The sequence below is a fragment of the Numenius arquata genome, chromosome 5, assembly GCF_964106895.1.
Source record: "Numenius arquata chromosome 5, bNumArq3.hap1.1, whole genome shotgun sequence".
In the NCBI taxonomy this organism is placed as follows: Eukaryota; Metazoa; Chordata; class Aves; order Charadriiformes; family Scolopacidae; genus Numenius; species Numenius arquata.
The window spans coordinates 2,637,424-2,659,374 of record NC_133580.1 but is presented as its reverse complement, the minus strand read 5'-3'; the positions used below and the strand labels follow the sequence as shown (position 1 = coordinate 2,659,374).

Genomic DNA, 21,951 nt, shown 5'->3' with positions numbered 1-21,951 from the left:
GAATAAGGGTGATCCCTTAATACTGAATCCCTGGATTTCCAGAAAGTTTTGGACAAGCTACGGTCAGGTTAAAAATCTTTCTTTTTTTCCATAAAGAAACTGAGTGGCTGTGGGATAAGAAGAAAGGATTATTACTTTTTTTTCTTTTTGGCTTTTATAATTGATTACACACCAATTATATACACCAGATAACAGTGAAGACTTTGGAATATATGGGCAGCTTTTGCAATATGCAGAAGTTACAAGGAGATCCTTCAGAGATCTCTGCTGTACCCCAAGCAGTCTGGAGAAAGAGCGAGGTGACAAGAGCCGGGTGACAAGGCTGTTGGTGAAGCGGGGTTGCACAGTGCGAGAGCTGCCTGCTGTAACTGTCCCAGATGGGACAGTGGGAAGAAACTATCATCGTCCTGTGCAAGAGTGAGGTTTAAAACTAACACTAACCGATAGTGTTTAACAAAGAGGTCTTGGAGCTGTGCTAGATAATTCTACAAAAATAACATATTAGTGGTCATAAAAAGCAAACAGTATGTCATGAATTTTTACGGTGGAAGAGAGCAAAGGAAAAAAAATAACATTACCACTGTATAAATCTGTGGTGGGTCTGTATCTTTAATAGACTGGAATTGTCTTTAAACGATACAAAAAAGTGAGAAAAGATACTAAGCAGGGCAAAGTGATCACTATAGGACAAACAACCAAACAAGGTAGAATTCTGCAGCGGAGAAAGAGCGAGCTGAAAAAGCACGAAGGGTGATAAAATCATGTCAGGCATGAGAGAACAGATAGGAAGTGATCATTTCTAACTTTTCCTAATGCAACAACTGGGGGAGAGCGAGTGGGACTAGCAGGTGGCAGGTTCAGAATAAATGAAGTACTTTGTTTGACAACATGTAGTTTAATGGAGAAACTCACTGCCGAAGAACGCCGTGCGTGGCAAAAATTGCATAGGCTCAGGAAGCAGTGAGACAAATTAAGGGAGAAAGTCTATTAGGGGCTATTAAACATAATTACTACACCTCTGACTCAAAACTGTGGATTATTGGAGTCTGGGAAAGTATAATGTGGTGTAGCCCTCTGTGCTCAATCTGTTGGCGTTCTCTTTCCTGGGATGTGTGGCCATTGGAGACAGGATATTAGGGTAGACAAGTGTTGGCTCTAACCCAGTAAAGCTGTTCTTCTGTTCTTGGATGAAACTGGCTCTTCTCCCAAAATTATGTTAACAGTTTGCATTTAAAAATTTAAAAGCACGTCCAGGCAAAATGTTTCATGGAAAAGAATATATGTGTGTGTTTGGGATGTGCTGGTTTGCCTTTAATTTGGCGGTTATTACAAACGCTTGCAATTGTGAAAGTATTAGAAGGCTCTGGATGTTTAGGTGGAACTACAAATTTCCTCTGAAATGTAAACAAATTCTATATCTGGTTTATATTCAGATGTACCAATGTGACTGAAATCTTATCTATCTCTGCTTTGCAAACTCTGAGATGCTGTGAGAGACTGTAGATGTGAGAGGAACTTTTAATTATATTTTTCCCCTGTATTTTAGAAACCGGGGGGGGGGGGAAGCAGAAGTTAATAATAATTCCGCTTTTGGTTTCCTCCTGAACACCTGCGGTTCAGTTCAGGAGCCCAGGACAAGGCTGTAAGAAATGTTGCATGAAGCTATTTGTTACGCCGTAGGTGCTGGCAGGCTCAGACCTTTCTGTTGAGAGATAAACACTGAAATCTCAAGGTCTGGATGTTGAGTAAGACTTTGCATAGGGAAGACTTGCCATTAGATCTTCTGTTTTACATATAATGAAATGCACCGTGAGATCCAGATCAGGACTGGGGGGAGTCAGCATGAAGCAAGCCCTGCTGGGTGACACGCAGCCTCTCTGTCCAAGGCTTGAGTGGGGACAGGCTTCCGTTCATCAAACCTGAAATGTCATTCTTTTCCTGGGCTCTTGGGTGGGCAGGGAGATGGGAAAGAGAGATTGCAGGAGTGAACGTGGCTCTTCTTCGTGCATCTCATCACCGGTCACAATCTCAACCTTTCTTACGTACCAAAACGTCACCATTTGGTGATACAGACCAGCTGGTGATTCCGAAACCAACATGATTTTGCAGCATGAACAGCAGATGCTGATATACGTCATATTTAGACCTAGATAATAAGGCAGGTTTATCAGAAACCCCTACTACCTTAGACATAGGTCAAACCAAACTGGCAAAGCCCAATGTAAGCAGAACACAGGCAGCTTCTGGGGAAAATAATAGTAGTTTTCACATAAAACAACATTTTTATGAGAGTAGCTGTTTCCAGGCAGGTTTAAACAGCACATCTGTATTCACCTCATGGGATGAGCCTTTGGCCGTGCTAATGTCACTGGGAGTTTTGCCATGGACTACAGCAGGACAAGATTTTACTCCTTAGGAAATACTTAATGCTGCTTATCCAAGCTCATTCCTATGCACATGTTGCAAATGTATTCGGCCAGAGCAGCAGCTGCAGAGCAACTGGCAGAACGGGAGAGGAGCAGAATAACTTGGTGAATGAATTAAAAATACATCCCAAAAACTTTCTCAGTGGACATGGATAGAAATGAAACTCAAGTGATGCTGATTAATAGATAATAGATGTAGGATTCCCCCCCCCGCCTCCAATCAGGAAATACAATATATGTGAGTAGAAATAAAAAGATGAAAAGGGGCAGGTTTACAAACTTCCTTGTTAGTGACCTGATAATCCTGATTAACAACTGGAAATTCCTTTCCACCCTGTAATGCAGATAAGCAAGTCTCATGGTTCTGGTGGCTAAGTCCATGGAACCTTTGTACCTGAGCAATCTTTTTCTGAATTTCAGTTTGTTTTCACCGCATTAAAATGTACCAGGAGGGAACTGTGAGAGCCTCCGTCTTCACCCGCAGAGGACTGAGGTTTGAGTTACGCATGCTGTGAAAAGATCGAAGTAGGTCCGTAAAGCTATCTCGGGGAATGTTCCTTCTAGGAATTTACACCTGTATAAACAGAGGAGCAGCTGGACAGGCAGCTATGTCTTCCATAGAATGATTTGGGGCCAAAATTAGCAGCTTGGAAGGCGTTAGGATAGCCATCACCTCACTCTGCCAGCCGTCCAGCATTAGGGTGAGACTGAAGAACATCAGGGGAATGAAGCTATTTTGGCTGCTCGCCCAGGCCTGGAGAACTCCATCCTACAGCGAATAAACAGCTGGGGGACTTAATATTTAAGAAAAATAAAATGCAGTGTGTATTTGTCTTGGTTTCTGGTCATGGTATGCAGATGCTAGCTTGCACAGAGGCAGAAGGAATCTTGTGGCTTGAAAAAAAAGCGGATACCACGGTGACAAGCATGATCAAAAAAACTTTAAAAAGACAGTGGGGAGTCACAAAGTGGCCTCCAGATCATGGCTCTATCGGTGGCCATGCCTGTCACCGAGGCCTGGGCAGCAGCCAGATAGTGCTCTTGGTTTAGGGTGGAAGGCGGCACTTCCCTTCAGGCTGCAGTGATGCAGTGGATGAGAATAGTTTGTTGATGGGAAGGACCTTACTGTGTTGGAAAATGCTCCGTTGTTTAAAATTCCTGTAAAGAGGGACCTCAGGATGTCTCCTGAAAAGGCCTCTTGAGAGCAGACCCCCCCGGTGTTGGCCTTCCTGGCTACTGCAAGCAGAAGTTGGCCAACTCCCGTATTGCTTCAGCTACCAAAAGTATTAGAAGCTGCCATGTGGCCAGTTCTTGTGAGCTTTCTCTTTCTACCCCTTAAAGACACAGTTTCTGAAGTTACAATATTTTGTCCAAGTCTGCACTAAAATAAAGAGGGGATCTGGGGCTGGCGGGGTGATTTGCACTTGAAATGTTACCTGGGCAAATTAACCAGTCAGAAAACTGGTGCCGATACAGACTGTCACCTGCTAAATCTTTTGTCTCCAGGGTGCTTTGGTGTGGCTGTACTGACCTGCTGCTCTAGCTCAATGCAAGCCTGACTTTTTTTGGAAAGAGGAGGAAAATTTGTGTTTAATCCATAGCTTTTCTCGTAATCCACTCTTCCTTTGTGTTACGATATATAGGCATTTTAGTTAGGAAACAAAGCTTTCTTCTCTTGAAAATTTTCTTTGGTTTAGTTTTAGAATAACAATCATCAAAAAGACTCTTGCTAAATAATACGTGTGTTATATGAGTTCTTCAGAAGCACCTGGATTTAGTGTAGGATCCCTGAGGTCATATTATATTTCTTCTTAAACTAGTTTTTTATTTAAAGATAATAAATGCCTGGCAGAATAAAGACAGTAAAACAACAATTAATGCTGTAAACTTTTAGTCTTGACAGTTAATTTAGTCTCTCTGTGTGCTAAACCGTACAGGAAATAAACCTTTTTATTGCAGACCACAGGAGCTTTGTGCAAGACTTGTCCGTGCGTTTAGCTCCTTTCCTAATCAGAGTTCAGCTCTCAGATAAACAAAACAAAAAATGTTTTTCCTCTGTGCTCTCTCTGCCGTGCAGGTCTCCTCATCGCCAGCATAAATCCACAGATCCTGAAAAATAATTACATTAGCAGCTGTTTCAATAAACACCGCAGACCGTAGCCCTCTGCTGTTCTGTGGTATGTGTTGGTCTAAGGCTGTCTTCTCGGGCTGCTTCCCTGGCAAATATTAGCCAAGCGCTGTGCAGACCATGCAGACCGCATTTCAGGGTGGAACGAAGTGGGACCTGTGCTGTTCTAACTGACATTGACACAACAGCCACCACTCTTCATAGGGTGTAGTTGCTCTCAACATTACACGGACTACCAAGACCTGTCCTGGAGCACTCTGTGAAAATGAAGATAAAGGAGGAATAATTCTGGCTTTCAGAGAGAGACTGGCTGAAAAAAACAGATTCAGAACCTGACAATGATGGTGAGAGACAGACTTTCAGGGCTGAAGCCCCTTTGAAGGTTTCTAGTAGTCAGCTTTTCTCTGGCACCCTCAGTGCCTTTCCCCCCATTTTTCTCAGACACATTGAGAACTTTGAATATCTAGAAATTTATAATGTTCCAGAGAGTTCTCTGTAACTCATGATACCGAGCCTGATTATCTTGTTGATTAGTCTTCTATGCGTTAAATTGCATTATGGTCAGTGTGTAAAGCCAGTCTTTGAGGTGGGGCTGCAGTGTCTTTGATACTGTTTGTAGAAACAGCCAGAAATGATCCCTAACCCAAATAACAAAGTAAATAAGTAGTGAAATAACAAAGTAAATAAGTAGTGATTTGAAAAAAATAATTATTCAGGTATGTTCAAGGACTCTGTGGCAGAGGTAGCATAGATTTAAGAACATTTTTTTTCTTCCACGTAGCAAAAGCTTCTGTTCCCCAAGACTGTTTCTTTCCTCAGATAACAGGGCACAGCAGAGAGACTAAGGTGAGATGCTGAGGCTGTAGAGACACCGGGAATACACTGAACAGTCCTGCCAGGAGAAGGGGCTGTCGCTGGAGGCTGCTCTTTGCTCAGGTCCTCCCTGAGTTGCCCATTGAGCATCCCAGGGCCAAAGGAAGGGCTGAGCACAAACAACTTCACCTTCAGTCGTGGCTAACCCAGATGGCACTGCCTGGAAAAGGGGACATGAAGTGGTGACAGAGAGCCCCTGTACTGGGGAGCGGGTGGCTGTGGGGCTGCTCCCAGGTCGGGCGGTGGTGTGATGGCATCTCCTCCCTGTGGGGATGGACCAGGTGGACCAGGCACTTTGTACTGGGCCAAAAAGGCTTTGTCAGGGTACAAGTGGGAATGTTACACCAGGTTTCTTCAAGCTTGCAGTTCTCTGCTGTTCTGCCTGAGCTGTGCCAGACAACTAACTCTGCGAATATCAGTAATGATTAATGAGGGAAAATTCAGAAGCTGTGACAGCAGGTTTGTTGGTAGATTTCTGCTTTCCTTCTAACCCTAAACCTTGGTCAGATAAATGGAGTTGCTGGAGACGCTCTGGATGATACACAGCAAGTTCATTCCAGACCCTGGGGCAGTTTTTGTTAAGCAGGCGCTGGGGTTTGTGCTTCCTTCTGGCAGTCTTGGAAGCCTGGGGATCGCTGCAGGATAATGCAGTGTGTGTGTGGTTCCTTTGTCTGCTTTTCCTGGCGCTCTCCTGTTTGTGATGTTCAGGTGTTACCTTAGTTTTATACCGGTTTTTGGGAGGAACAGATCTGTTTGTTTTTATTTAACCCTGTGCAGAGTTTCAACGCTGTGATGAGGAGCTCGTTAGAGTCCAGGGAAATACAGCCTGCCAAGCTCCAAGTCTGCTGCAGAAAACAACTGTGCATAATAAATGAGGAGTTCATATTCTGCTGCTGCTTATGCTTTGTTAACGGATAACCGAGATAATGGAGCCTGTATTCCCGCAGTAGGAAGCTCTCTCTCTGTTGGTTTTGGACCAGACGAGCAGTTTTCAGGCTTATGAAAGTCAAATGCCACAAAATTGACTTAGAAAATTGCCAAAGGTCAATTTATTTTGTATTGTAATGGTGGTGTTTTCCTTTTGATTATGGCAATTCTGGGTGCCGCGATGGTTCGTGGATGGTGTCTGTGTATGTGATTAAAGCTATGGCTTTGCAATCCATCAGCGTTTCTTTACATTCTCATCTAAAGCAAGATAAGGGGAGGCTTAGGTCTGGAAGCTTGATTTTGCAAGATACATTTATTTTGGCTAACTTCAGTAGTCTAGTCACAAAAGAAACTAGAAAAAAATCCTGATATGTGAGTGTTTGCAGTTGCAAATCCTTCCTTTTACTGAATGGAGCAAGGGCCTGAGACAGGAATGGCTGGAGGCCACAGTTTGATATATGCTTTCAGTCGGTATTGCTTCGGGAAGAGGCAGTCCTGCATCCCCTCGCTTGTTCCCTGCCCTGTGCCTTTCCTTGTAATGGCACAAGCATCCACAGGTCAGCATGGTTGACCTGGGGTGGAGGCCCCCAAAAATAATACTGCTGCGGGACTGGGAGAGTTTCTCTGGCTCAGACCTCCATGTAGCCACACCAAGGTGCAAGAAGGGGTGAGTACATGCTGAGAGAGAAGCCTCTGGAGTTCAAGGAGATGGTCTTTTTCCATAACCCTGATTTATGCAGGTTGAATGTACAATGGTGCCAACGATGAGCCATGCTTCCCCGACAGTCCCTCCTGGATAACAGACCTGGACCCAGCGCTAGAAGAGGTGAGGTCTGGAAGCATCACAGGCAGAGATCCTGCGTCAGGATGGGCAGGCTTTTGGTGCTGGAGAGGTCCAAGTGTCTGAGTTTCAATCTCCTGCCAGCCAGTACCCAGAGACAGGAAGGTGCTTCAAGTGCAAAGTTCATCCTTAATCAAACAGGGCTCCTGGTGGGGCTGTTTGCAGAAATCACATGAAGGGAGTGGAGAATCGTGCTGCTGTCGCTCCTCCTGGGGCCGCAGGGGAAGCCCAGCCTGAGCAGAAAGTTCAGCAGAAGTCAGCCATCCTCCCTGCTTTAAATCAAGCGCAGATTCTTCCCTTTGAAAGAGGACACGTGTAAGTCTGACACCTCTCCAGAACTGAAACACCTCACGCAGTGTTCAGCAGTTGGAAGCTTCATTTGCATTCACTGTTTTTCTGTGTTCAGGCTGTTTGGTTGTCTACAAAAAATATACATTTCACCAGGGTTGGTGCCTCTTCTAGTAACAGCTCTGGTGCTGCCAGCCCCTTCTTGTGACTCCTTGGGTTTTAACTCCTCCCTTCCCCACCTGCTGGGGATCTTGGGTTTCATGCGTGCAGAAATACAGTGTAAAAAGGCTTGCTGCCATCCCATGAGCAGACATCCCTTTTTTTGGGGTGATGATCGAGATTTTAAATGTTAAAATCTTGCATTAAAATCCCTGAAAATGGAAGGTTTTGGCTGTGTGGAGATTGTTTGGTTTTGAAATCCAGACAATCCCTTTGGGCATTGCTGTCACTTTTCATGTAACTTTTTTTTTTTAAAAAAAAAAGAAGGAAAAAACCCCAAACAAACAAAAAGCTAATCTCTTGGCTGTTCGGAGAGGTGACTGATGGTCCCCACAGGCGCTGTACATCAGCCAGTGCAGTAATGTGCTTAGGGGTATTGGCAAATGAATTCCTTTGGATTGGAATTCTCTGCTTTAGCCATGTAACTCCTTCTTCCAGGATGACCTCTGAATGTGTTTCCAGCTGAGAAGCCAGAGATAACCAGGGAAAACCTTTCCTTAAGAGAAGTGAAACACCTGAGAGGCATGCGTGTTTATTGTAGCACAAGGAGTTAATCCATATTTGGGATAAAACCTTGAAATAATAGGTTCTATACTTCTATGCTTCTAGTCTTTTAATGGGCTATGGCTGTTACAGAGAAGAGCATTGGCATCCTGACTTCTGCATTACTCTGATTTGGCAATGGCGACTCTTTTAAAGCATTTTTCACAATTAGTAAAGGCATCTAAAGCAGACACTAGAGCTATGTTTAATTTTTGGCGGGGTGAGGAAACAGATATCCTGACTAAAGTCATGTTGCATCTGATCTGCACAGCCATCCGGAATGCTCTTGTGAGTTGTGCATCTGGCTAATAGGCTTGTGGCTGAGCTGGGCTCTTGGGCAAAACAAGTAGGATGCTGCCAGTGTGGTGGTACACGAGCCTTGGCAGGCTGGGAAATGCTAAAAGAGAGACTGAAAAAATATTGGGGAGTGGCCAGAAAGTTAAAGGGGAAAGTTAAAGGGGAATGCGCAATGTCACCCTCCTTTTCCTTGCAGCCAAAAGTGCTTCTGAATTTTGGTGGCTTCAGTAAGAAAAGAGGTGGATTTTCATCTGACAGACAACCGTTTTCATGTCCTGGAACAAAATCTGAAGTTTCTTAAATGGTACTGTTGTACATTGTCTTCAGGTGTTGCCGGTGATAAGATGTTGTGTTAAAAACCTGGTAGCACCACAGCAGCCCTTGACAAGCAGGTATAAAAGGATGAATGGATTCCCCACACACACTCCCCCAGTGCTTGAATATTATTTTTTAAGAGCAGAAGTTGACTTAAGCTGTGATAATATGTTGATCTTTAAGGTACCTTCACAGAAAGTAAAGCACATTAAAAAGTAATCAAGCCTTCATTAGGCAGTGCTGCTACTGCTGTTTGCCGGAAGCTGAGAAGATATAAATAAGGAAATGTTACTTGTCCTGATACTTAACTAATGGGTAAAGAAATCTGCTTTTGGCCACTGCTGGAGGAAAGTGGCTAAACAGACATTTGATTGGATGCAGCAAGTCAGTTTTGACCTATTTATGGCCTTTTAGTATCTTTCTTATTAGAATTTGACTGTAACAGAGCGTTGGTAGAATTGGCTGTATCGCACGTCTGGCACAAAAGTAGCAACATTCAAAAATGCTGCTGCAACATCAAACCTGAATCCTGTGTACAATTAATTGAAAGAATCGGTACCATTTAAGTCCAAATATTTTTGATTGTTCATATCGTGCAACACTAAAAAAGCTGAACTTCTTACAGATTTGCTTCTGTCAACTGCTCGTATGATTATGCCAACAACACAGCTGAGGGGTTGCTTAATGTGCTCCAGCCTCGAGTTTTGCTGGCAAGTGTCTACTTTTGTAGGTACCGAGTGACAAATACCCCAAATCACCAGGTAGTGAGTGAGCTGTCCCACTGTCCAGGTATATACACACGTCCGCAGCATATATGTACACACGTCTATAGTGCAAAGGCAGCATCCAGCCTGGTGCTGAGCCGTGACCGAGAGGAGGAAGGAGCAAGCAGCTCAGCAGCCGTTCAGAAACAGGGAGCCCGTGTGTGTTCTGCAGCTCTCAACGCTGATTCACAGCGTAAGTGAATGCGTGAGACCCTGTGTTCTCCTGTACTTCTGAACAGAATTAGGCTGAGATTAGTTTTCTAAATTACTATCCTCTTCCAAATGATGATTATATTACTTTATTCTTTCCTTTGGAGCAATAGAGAAAAGGTTTCTTATTTTTCTTACTAATTCCTTGAACTTCACGAGCCAGTCAGCGACAAAGCAATCGGGAACCTGCTCAGCAGGCTGCTTTCCTGGGCTGTACCCAGCAGAGGAGCCAGGCCTGTGTCACTGGCTGAACTTTTCAAAGCCAAACTCCCGTTGGGGATTTTATTCTCTTTGCAGTCTGTGTCAAAGAGTAAATAAAAGTTAGTGGGAGTTAGGTCCATAAGTACCCTGGGCTCTGTTGAGAGTCCTGATCTCCAGGACTTCATTACTATTACATGGAGGTGACATTAACTCTCAGGTTTGGTTCTTCCAGTAGGAAAAAAAAACCTGTTGAATGCAGTGGGGTCTTTTGGGGGTTTTGTTGGTGTGGGGTTTAACAAACTTTTATGCTTTGGGTTATTGAATGAATGCACTTACAATGGCATTATAATCCATAAGAGAAGCTTTTATTTTTGTTCTCATGAATCAGCTTTTCCATTTATGTAACTTTCTACGGTTTCTGGAGCAAGTTGTGGTCTTGTTTTGGGAAGTACAGACTTTGTCCTTTGTTCTAGCTATATTCTTGGCTTGTGCTGCAAAGTCTGATCTGTGGTGTGGTACCTTAACGCCTGGGTAATGCCCCATTGCAGGCACACCACGTGCTTCCAGATGTGATGCAACCTCCAGGTTAGGTTGCAAAAAAGCTTTCAGTAGCCTGGGTTTTTCCCCCAACCTTGCTCTGAGTGATGGTTTTGGGTCCTTTCACCCCAGGACTTTTTCCTGCTTTTAAAAAGTATCTTCCAGAACCACGTGGGAGAAATGGATATCTGGTTGCTGTGAGCTGGAGCTCATTCCCTCCTGCCCTGGGTCCCAGGCTGGCACGTGGGGCTGATGCAGCCTGGGGGTGGTGGGTACCCGGTGGCAAGAACCATGTCCAGGCTTTTGGGGACAAACCACATCAAGAGAGGGCTGCTGTAGCAGCGATGCAGGATACATGTTGAGATGCCATGGGCTTTCCCAAAGGGCCCTGCAGGGAGAGAGTAAGTACATATGGAACCCATCTGGACTCTGCCTAATTTCTGGAAATAAAAGCAGCACAAGTAGAGCGTGAGCTTTTCCAGCCTCCTGTGTTTGATTTAGGTCACGTAAGTTCATGGTGGTTTTGCTGTATTTGTTCTCAATCTCATTCCTTACAGACCAGAAACCAAGCATTGGGAGAGAGAATGATGATATTACTACGTGTAATGCGCAGCTTAAAATAGCCAGAACAAAGAAGTGGTTTGAGTTCTGTAATGATAATTGCCCAGACCTAAAAATAGGTAGATGTTCTACCAGGCAGAGAGAAGTAAGAGTGAGACATGAATCGCTGGGAGACACCTCAGAGACAGCCTCCAAAGCTCTGATTGAGCAGGTCATTGCTGTAGGTACCTACAAGTTTCCCACCCTTTGACCACCATTTACAGTGGATGGTGGCCACCAGCACCACCAGAAGGGGCACCTCTGAATTTTAAGCTAATACGGGGGGAGGGAAATCTGGCTTGCTCAAAAATATAAAAACAACAAAAAAAACATTTTATACAAAAACCTGACTCCTTGAATATTGCAGTAAAACCAGAGAAAACTGATGGAGGCCAAGACCAAGCCTGCTCGGAGGTGTTTTGTCTCTGAAGGGAGTCCTGGTGTAGTGTCCTGGGGGTGGAGAACAAGCTGAGGGGGGCCGTCAGGAATCCGTGGCATTTAAACATTTAAATGCATAGCCGAGCTGTTACACTCCTACAAATGATGTTGTACTGGGAGGCAAAATTATAAGCGGTTTGCAGCTAATTTGCAAGTATTAGCTTCTACATTAGCAACTCACATGAGGGAGGCATTATCATTTTAGAAATCAGATGCGAAATGTTTAAAAAAAAAAAAAAAACAAAAAAAAACCGCAAAAAGCAAAAAAAAAAAAAAACCCAGCCAGCTTTTTTTTTTTTCCTGTTAAAAAGTGGCTGTGAATAGCCGTGGTGTTAGCCAGCCACAGCAGCAGAGATGGTCGAGTCCTAAAGTCACTGGAACACAGAAAATAAACACTGCTGCTAATGGACGTATTGAGCTTTATTTCTCTTTGCCTCACTAGGTGACTTCTCGGGCTGCCCCTGCACCAGCCCCAGGGACAGGACCGATGCCCGGCGGGCGTTTTTAGCCGCCCAGTTTGCTTTCTTGCAGGGGCAGGGTGGGAGCGGGGGGGTACTGGTGCGCAGCTCAGCCCGCGGGATGCCCTGCAGCGAGTTAATTTGTCTTGGCAGCAGCTCAGCATTCCTCATCCTGCCCCGCTCCCTCTGAAGAAAACCACTTTCTGCATATTTTCACCCCGGCTGCAGTGAGCGAAAGGCCGGCCCTGCCACCGGAGTTTGCTGAAGATTCCTTATGCTGCGCTCTTCCCGTTCGCTGTTTAAATTTGAGCTTCTCGGTCTTCAGAAGGTATTGAACCTTTTGAAGAGCCGATGGTTACAAGTCTGGCTACAAACTGTAGCGTCATCTGGGGATTTGAACTTTTTCAGCTTTCTGCACAAAGGAGGTGCCCCCTGTGATTTAAAGAATTGCCCCCCTAACGCTGAAACAGCATGTTTAAAATCATCAGCGGCTTAAAATGCAACCGCTTTAAAGATGTAGTTGCTTTTTCTTCTCTAGAACCCAGAAGGCTGGAATTGGAAAAGGTAAAAAAAAAAAAACAAAAAACAAAAAAAACCCCAACATTTTAAAGGTGGTTTTATCTTTAGACTAAATTGAGAAGCATGAAAAAGCTGGATCCGTTTTCAGGTGTTGCTTCTCTTCTGTCCTGGCGCTGGCTCTGGTCTGTGTGGTTGGGGGCAGCAGCTCAGGCTTCACCGTCAGCAGGAGCTGGATGCTGTAAGCGACCATATAACCGTGGCTGGACAGTTTATGGGAAATCTCTTTAAAGTTCTTTTAAATCCTCACAACAATGTATGAGCCATTTAATAACATTTTTGGGGACGGAGAGGGAGGAATCTGTGGGTTTTTTTTCCCCACATGGATGTCAGGACCCAGGACCCACAGAAGCAGCAGAGAAGGTGCTGAGTGCCAGAGCAGCAGCCGTGTTATCGGCCCCGGGGAAGTTTTTTGTGGGATCAAAACAGCAGCACTCAAACTGTAAACTTACTTTGGGTTCCAGTGGTCCAGAAATAGATTTCCAAAACATGTCCATTGTCCAACAAGGAGTTTATTTATAAACTGAAAAAATAACAAGACTTAAAACCCAAACCCCCTTTTTGGCCAGCAGTGCGAATTAGACTAGTTTGTATGTGTTATGCCTGTGTATACCAAATAAGATAGAAACTTCTTTGAGGTTTATTTCAATAAAACATTTAAACTAATTGTTCCCTTGCAGCAGGGTAGTGCTGGGAGAGGCTGGCTGTTGGACGACCAGTTTACGGTCCTGGCTGGAGCTGGGGATGGAGTATCTCCTGCTCGCTGGAACACAGTCTTGCAGCATCATCCCTGCCTCCTTTCAGTTTATTATCTTTTGGTTGATTTTTCTTTTTTTCCGCAAGGAATAAAGATTTGGAGGATAAAAAAATATTGAGTCTAAAATGTTACAGCATTTTTGGAAAATTTTCTGCCCGCTTTGGCGTTAAAGCTCCATTTTTGATGGACTGCGATTTGTTGGGAAACGTCGTCCACTTCAACTCTTGGCGGCTTTGACGTGGTTTCTCTTCCATTCCTGATGTCATCCGCTGACGCAAGTTAGGTCTTAGAACAGCAAGTTTAACTTCTGATGTGTATTCAAGTGAGGGACGAAACTTGTTCATAATTCCAAGCTACTCATTTTCATAACGTTATTCTGTGCACATGCTCCGCTGAAAGCTTACTGTTCGTGATGGGCTTGTAACTGGAAAGGAAGAGAATCTTGATGCACAAGGATATCTAAAAAAAAAAAAAAAAAAAGGCTGCTAGAAGCATCAGCCTCTAATTGTGCAGATTTTGTATGCGGAAGATTACAGCTTGGTGGTGAGACTTCACCTAACCGCCAGCGACTTGCCATAAAGCTATTTCTGTCTCTGGAACGGACATTGAAAGCCAAAAGCACGTGAAAATAGATTCATTTGGTTAAATGTTTCATTTCAATGTTATCTTAGGGCCATCAGCAAAAAGTATAACGTTGCCACTCACCTGAGTAATTTTAGATGGTTTTGCCCCAAGAATGCCCTGAGAAGTGTGAGTCAGTGTTCAGGCTGAGAAACCAGGTGTGTGTTTTTGGAGGGTGAGGAGTGAAGGCATCTGTGAGCAAAACTGGCTTTCTCGAGGGCATTCTTGTTTCCCCAGGCGGGGCAGCGGTGAGTTCCAGTGGGACGTGGCCCGCCCTCTCGGCACTACTGAGTTCTGCTCCCCAAACCCATCTCCTTTCATCCTCTGCCTCCATCCCACCTCCACCACTGGGATTTTGCCCCATCTCCATCCCTCCTTTTTATTCCATCCCATCCGCTCCTGCCCGCAGCCTCTTTGCTCCCTTGCAGCTGTCTCCCCACGCCCATCCGTGACTTCTCTCTTTCTTGTGCTTCTCTGTCTGTCCAGGAGTCCTTCTGCTCCCCCAGCCTCAGGACCCTGCCCAGTGGTGGTGTTCCCGGCTCCGGCGCTGACTGTACGCACGTTCCCAGCTCTCCGCTGCCGCTCTCTGCCCTGCAAAATGTGTCAGGAGCACTCAGTATAAACAAGGATTTTCGTGTTTGCAAACTGCAGTTAGCTGCAGCCGGCAGGCCAAAATAGCTTTAGACATGACAGTTGTTTGCGTAGGATGAGGTACGGTATCTGGAAAGGCTCTGGCCGGTGTCCATGCCCAGTTAGGCAACTGGGAGAGGTTTTTTGGGAAGTGAGCGCTGTGTGTTGACAGGCGCATCCTGAAGAAAGGCTCCTCTCTCCTTCCCAAACATGGGCAGCAGGAACCATCTTCCAGGCTCTTATCCCGAGGAGAGCGTATGCCCTTTTGTGTAAGACAAAATACCCTGAAGCGGCAGCAGGCGTCTCTTGCTCTATTTTAGGCGCTTCCTGTGGTATTCCGGCGCCTGAGATTAATAGAAGTTTTCTAAATAAAATCCCATAAAATGATGGAATCTGGCAGCTCGGTGTCTGTTCTGCCACGCGGTTGGTGCCGTGATTCTCTGGAACATTTAATGCTCTTGTATAAGTGCTGGTCGCCGTGGTTGTAAGACTTGTGTGAGGAGCTGGGAGGAAGATGTCACCTCTTCATCTTCCAACTCTTTTTTTTTTTTTATTTGGCCAGACAAGTAGGGTTTCAAACTAATATTACATGTGCATCAACACCAGCTCCTTGCTTTTCTTTACAGTTCTTTAGAGAATTGCTTCCTTTAACCGCAGACGGACTGAGAGCGGTACAAAGACCAAACTGCCATGCTTGCCTTCTGCGTGGTGCCTTTTCTAGCAGAAAAAATACATTTCCAGCTTTGCTGGCTCTTCATAAACAAGCAGAGAGGGTTGTATGCCATGATAGCCCTTCGTAGCCGTGATTGTGAACTTGGGATCCGGCTCTGCTGTAGCTGAAAAATAACCCAGAGACTGTCCTTGCTCCATGAAGCTGGGAGAAGGAGGGAAAATACAGCAGAACAGGCAATGTGGCAGTGTAGAAAGATGCTTTGCATACACATGTCTAAGAGGGAAACTCTATTTAAGTTTATCATATGAAGTAATGGCAGCATAGGGTAGCCAGAGGCAATTTCTTCGTGTTGTAGAAGCATCTTCATGGCTGAGATTGTCCAGCCTCGTCAGACGGGGCGCTGCGGGAAGGGACTGGAGTCTGCCTGTGAAGGGGTTGCCCTGAGAGACCCAGCTGAGATACTGTGAGGAGTGTGAGAGTGTGTGTATGGCTACAATGATTTAAAAAATCATTAAAAGAGAGTTCTCAGGAGACCAAAATGCTGATTACTGTCAAACTCGGAGCGCTTGTTTTATGTGGCTGACTGTATAGTTTAATAGTAGATTGGGAAAAAAACGTAGTTTTCTTTTTCCTCTTGAAAATTCTGGGACATCTCAAAGTGTGTTCTCACTAAGCAGATTTTGGACAAGTTAAGGACCTGAGACTAATGAAAACGAGCTAGATCTGTAATTTACAAATGGTGGGAAATGGTTAATTAAAATGTAACTAGTTTGCGGAAAAAAATTCCATTTATTCCTCAGTCAGTATGTTGCCTTAGATACTGACCACTGGCAAAGGAGTTTACAATTGCAAAGGCCTTTCCCTTATTTTAGTGCTACAGAATTGACATGAAGGAAGTGGTAACTTTTTTTTTTCCTCTGAGCTGTATGACTCGAGGGAGAAAAACCTCCCCATCCTGCTCCCTCCTGCTGTGACCCCTGTTATTAAAGGCCAGCGAAGAAATCTTTTGCCAGTAGACTCGAGTCTGCTGAGAAATGTTTTTCTGTGCAGCCTGGAACATGAGTTGTTTCCTCAGGGTGGTATTAACTTGTCCATTTTTATTTATTTTTAGCCATGATGAAAATTAGCTAATGCCCAGCGATATTCTTCTGTTTAAGGCTACGAGGGTAGTTGCTAATCGAGTTACCGGCTCCTCTGCCGACACATCAGGAGGAATTGTGTTGGCTTTTGCATCCCTGTGCAGGCAACTCCCCCGCTGAAGCTGGGAGCACGTTTTCCCTTCATCGGGAATTGGGGTTGATCCCTTTGCACTACGCTGATGCAAAGGGAGATCTATTTATCCAGTTTTTTTTAAAAAAAACCCACCCCACCCAAGATCTCGTTGGACCCGGACTGGTTCCCTATCACGGATCGTTGTGCAGCCAGCGGTGATGGCTCTGAAGGAGTCAGTGGATGCTGAAAGGCTGCCGAGGCATCGCTGTCTCCTCTTCGGAGATGCCTGGCTCTGCTCTCCCAAACCGCACCCTTCCAGGGCAGCACTTTTCCTACACGAAACCCTCGCACCCCTCTCCGGGCCCCATATTTGGCACCGTACTTGGCTCTGGGCTGGCTGTGCCCTGACCCCGGCGCTGCTTGCCGGGAGCTGCCGGTTTTCCCTTCGCCGTATATGGAGAGGCTGCTGGGGAGAGCTGGGGGCTGACCTGAATTAGAAGCAGTGCAACATCTGCATGGAGCCCTGCTTTTGTTGCACTGAGCTAATTAGGTTAAAGCCAGGCCTTGGACTGGTTTTGTAGTGAAGGGAAGAATTTGGATAGAAAAAATTTCCCATTAAATCCCATTTTTTATTGTTGGCCAGGATGCGCGTGGTTATAGTTTCCTTTATGGTGGTAAAGTCATGCAGAGGGAAGAGCACAGCATAAGCAGAAGATCGCTGTGTCAGGAAGTCAGTAATTCAAATATGACAGTAATAAAAACCATCTTTCCTGTAAAACAGCAGAGTCTTTGCTGCACAGACCCTGCTTTTCACTTGGGTGCTGTGTGAGTACACAGAGGAGGGGCTGCATCAGGTGTGGGATCTCATTCAGCCTGTGCAGTCAGCCCCCTGAGACCAGCAAGGACAGGGGACACAGGGTGGTGGCTCTCCAGAGACCATACCTGCCACTGTTGAAACCTGGAGCAGAAGCAGAAGAGGGTTTTTTTTCTGTCCACGAGCCAAAATTGTTTCAGGGTTGTACTGTTAATGATGACTTTATGAGATCTCTATTGGGAAGTCCCTGCAGCGAGGCATGTAGGGACAAAAACCCGGACTCTGGGAAGGGTGGGCTCAGCCTGCGTTTCCAGGGGAGTGAAGGAAGCAGGTTGTACCTCAAATGTCCCTCCAGCAAACTCCTCTGCACCTGAAAAAACGTTTCCCCAAATTAATTCCAAGGCCTGGCCAACACAGCCTCTGCGAGAGGGCTGCTCCCACCTTTGCCTTTGGTTGGAGACCTTTAAGGTTCACAGCTCTCACATGTGTATAGATAGAGTGTCATGAGACTTCAGCCTGTTTAGTTACATAGGAGCCAAGTCAAAGCTCAGATATGACGCTTCAGAAGAGACTTTTTTATCCTAACAATTCTCTTACCGTTTCCATTTTCAACCTGTTTTGCACCCCCCTGTTTCTACATTGGACCCTGGAATTGCATAATCAGCAGCAGAAAAAATGGTTTGGCTGATTTTGTTTGCTTTGTCTCCCCCCTCTCCCTCTTTTGTGACAGATTAAAAAGCAGCAACAAGATGTGTTAGGTTTCTTGGAAGCCAACAAAATTGAATTTGAGGAAAAGGACATCGCCGCCAATGAGGAGAATCGGAAATGGATGCGCGAGAACGTCCCAGAAGACAGTCGGCCAGCAAGCGGGAACCCCCTGCCACCCCGGCTCTTCAACGACAGCCGCTACCTCGGGGTAAGGAACGGCTCCAGGTCTCCATCTCTGCTCCTCCCACTCCTGGTACTCACTGCCACAGTCCGTGCTTTGCTGTTGTGATTGGCAAGAAAGGACCTGGCCAGCTGTACCTCCAAGTGCGCCAGCTGTGAAGGGCTTGGAAGGTGTTAGACATTTACCCCTCCTCTTGGGCTTTTAATAATAATAATAATAATAATAATAATAATAATAATAGATTCTTGAATATTTCAGTTCCGCCACAGAGGAGAGATTAGAATTTGGACCTCCTGATTCTCAGATCATTGTGCTACTTACTGGAATGACCCTACCACCACCTTTCAGTGTATATATTTTTTTCCTCTGTGTTTTTTTTCCCCTCTTATAGCTCTGAAAGTTTACAGGGTTTTTTAATTCTCATGTTCGCAATGATTGTGAGCTAACACTTCACAGAAATCTGGCACCGTTGCACCGACCTTGTGTTCTGCAGCAAATTCAGAGAGCTGTTCAGTTGACGTGGGGTTTGCTGATACGTGTGGATCCCAGATCACGTTCCTGTGCAACCTGCTCTGGGTGGACCTGCTCTGGCAGGGGGTTGGACTAGGTGATCTCCAGAGGTCCCTTCCAACCCCAGATCATTCTGTGATTACTCCGTCGTCTGTTCATCTTCCAAAAGACGTGCTCATGTGCAGCGATGTCCGCCATGACCGTATATCAGTTTTCTGATCATTCTTGGGGTCATTTTTTGTGTACCCCTTGCAAAATGAAGGCTGTTGTGGTCCGCTTACTCCAGAGCCTTGAACAGATTAAAACTCATGTTGCAAATACAATCCCTATTTGTAATTATTTTAATGCTTGATCACAAGTAAGTTGCCCTGCAGCACTTCTACTCAGCAGGCCATGCTTGAATGATTATTAGATTAACTTTTAATTTTATTTTTAAAACTTAATATCTTCTGAAAAGAGCTCACGGAGTGTGTTCCTCTGGTGCCATGTGCTGGTTTCTAAGTCGTTTTTCAGCCTGGTTCTGACCTGCAAAGTCTGTAACACAGAACCTGCCAGTTCTGGACCTTTGTGAGGCTATCTTCTGGCTACTGAAAGAAATTATTCTCTCTGCGCCAGGATTTTTTTTTATTGCTTGTAATAAAAGCAGAACTTGAAATAATATCCACAGTGAGCGAGTGTACCGCTTGGCTCTCAAAATTTTTACTGACTGGTTGCAACGTGGAAAAAGGTTGGTGAAAGCTGAAAGCTGAGAAGGGGCTAGTCACAAAGAGTTGAAAATCTGTGTTCAGTTACCCCTCTTTAAAACCAAACAAGCGAAAAAAAGAGGTAAATATTTCTGTACTAGTAGGAAGTCCAGCTGCAACAGTCTCACCACTCTCCCAGGGTGTAGCAGAGCTTTAGGGATGCAAGCAGGTCGCTGTGCGGTTGTCCTTTATCAGTGAAATGGTGCCAAATTTCTGCTGCATTGCTGCAGGTGTGCAGCAGCACAGGGCTTCATGGTGCAGTGCTGTGGGCCAGGGAGAGAAAAAGCTGTGTGCACCTAATCTGTCCCCAACTGCAACCCATCACAGTTCTGCACACAGTAATTTTGAAGAGAGGGATATAGATGCTTCAGACCAGTTTTTGCTGTGGGTTTATTTCATCCCCCAAATTTTGGTTAATGTCACTTTGAACCTTTGAAGTTCAGTCAATTTGTGTAGCTGGATTCAAGTTACCACATTTTATAACCTTCAGGAAGGTAAAAGTTACTTCTCTTCCCGCATGCTTGAACCTCTTTATGTCTTTATCTGATCCATCTCAAGCATGAACTTCCCTGTTTGGTTCATCTGATGCAGCAAAACTGGCAGAGTAATGAGCAAATTGACTTTTATTGGCCTGTGCACAGCAGAAAGGCTGTAACTGTAGATGCCGTGCAAGCTGGCACGAACCCTGCTCCTTAGTCACAGGCATTCCTTTCCCGGTAGATGCTACAAAGCAGACTAAGTGCCGGACTATGCACTCGCAAGATAAATAACCCCTTTGTTATCAAGCAGCCCCAGTACTGTCAACAGAAGGGCTTCAGGGAGGATTTAACATAATCATACACATTTTTATCAAACTAGCACCCGAATGCTGCATGTACAAATCGAACAATAATTTGACATCCCTGATCTCTAGGCAGTTTGAATCCTCTGTTTCCTGAACTTTCTTCTGTTCCAGCTGCAACAGCCTCTTCTTCAAGCTGCCCCTGCTCTGAACACGCTGCTATTTTCAAACAGCATTTGCTATTTCTTAGGTTTTTGGCTACCAGATAGACAAGCACGAGAAGCAGCGTGCCCTTAATGGCAGCGCTCTCCCTGATTTCAGCCCGAGCCTGAGCCCACTCTGAGCTGCTGCCGAGCCTTGGGTCCCTCAGCCAGGACTCCTGCATCCAAACATTCCCCAGTAAAGCTGGAGAAAGCCAGTGCTGTTGATTCAGTTAAAAAGGGAGAAAAGGAAAATCATAGGAGAGATACGTGCTGAGTTTGGAAATCGGAGTGAGGGAAGGATGTGGTAACTGGGACAACGGTGGACTTGCACAAACCTGGGGCCGTTTGGTCAGTGTTTGGCAACTGCTGCTGCTGAGCCACACTGTGGGCTTTTTGCTTGCTCTTTCCTAGCTTAGCAGATGACCAAGCCACGTCGTTTGTACAGCACTGCATTCTGCCTCAAACATAAAAAAGAACAGAGAAGGAAGAATGGTTATTTATTGTTTCATTTTTTTTACCTTTTCTTGAGAGGCGGCTGTGTGTGTATTTAGAGCAAGTGTAGTGCACTGAGTACAATGCATAGTCCTACCTGATTTCCTTCATTTGCATAGACTAATGATTAAAGGGAAACACGATGGGAAAGGATGTACTCTCAGTTTACAGGTTTAAATTTAACTTTTAGCAGGTTTAAGAGTTAATGTCTGTTGTTGCACAGTTACCATTACTAACCCGTAATTAGCAGTGGCACCTGGGGACATCAGTGTTTCTGATGACAAGGTACGGGCTCAGCCCGCTCCTGCGGGAGGGACGTCCATGCCAGACCAGTGACAACCACCTTGCGATAGAGGTGTCCCTCTGGGAGAGGCGGAAGCACCTCACAGCAGCATCTTGTTGCTACAGATAGTGAAATTCCCAGCTTCTCACTTTTCAGACAGTGCAGTTTATTTATTATTAATCATGTTAATGATAAATACCTGAGGTATTTACCTCTGAATTTTGCATTCGGCCACAGGAAGCAGTTTGCGGGGTGCGGGTTGGGTAACGCACCAAATTGAGCTGTGATTGTTTCTGACGATTCGTACTTCTTTTGTTTCCACCCCCCTCCCCGACTCCCACGGTGAAGGACTATGAAGCTTTCTTTGAAGCGCGAGAGAACAACGCCGTATACGCCTTTTTAGGCTTGACTGCGCCACCTGGTTCAAAGGTAGGTGTGTGAATTTCTCACAGTAAAACCACAACCTGTATTTTACACCTTGTTCTTCTCTGCTCATAGTAGGATATTTTATGTGTTCTGTGCTTGCCCCAATCAATCGACCTGCTGGGCCGATATTCAGGCTCCAGAAACTTTCAGCCTTCAACATCCCAGCAAGATGCCAGTGTCACGTGCTGGTTCATTTGGAGGATGCTGCGTTCCCTGGGAGCATCTGTCTCCCCCTCCTTCTACCAGAAAAACTCAGTGTTTGGTACAGATGCTCTT

The 21,951-nt window shown here is 45.2% G+C and overlaps 1 protein-coding gene across 2 annotated transcripts in view; it reads left to right on the top strand.

Annotated features, from left to right (window-relative positions):
• Nucleotides 1–21,951, top strand: part of SH3BGRL (SH3 domain binding glutamate rich protein like) — a 36,269-nt gene that overhangs the window by 7,296 nt on the left and 7,022 nt on the right. For both annotated transcript variants that reach the window (XR_012463257.1, XM_074147424.1), the window contains exons 2-3: nucleotides 18,079–18,264; nucleotides 21,598–21,678. Coding sequence is in view for 1 of the 2 variants with exons in the window: in XM_074147424.1 (XP_074003525.1) it covers nucleotides 18,079–18,264; nucleotides 21,598–21,678 (267 nt within the window). In the remaining variant the exon portion in view is untranslated. The remainder of the gene's footprint in view (nucleotides 1–18,078; nucleotides 18,265–21,597; nucleotides 21,679–21,951) is intronic.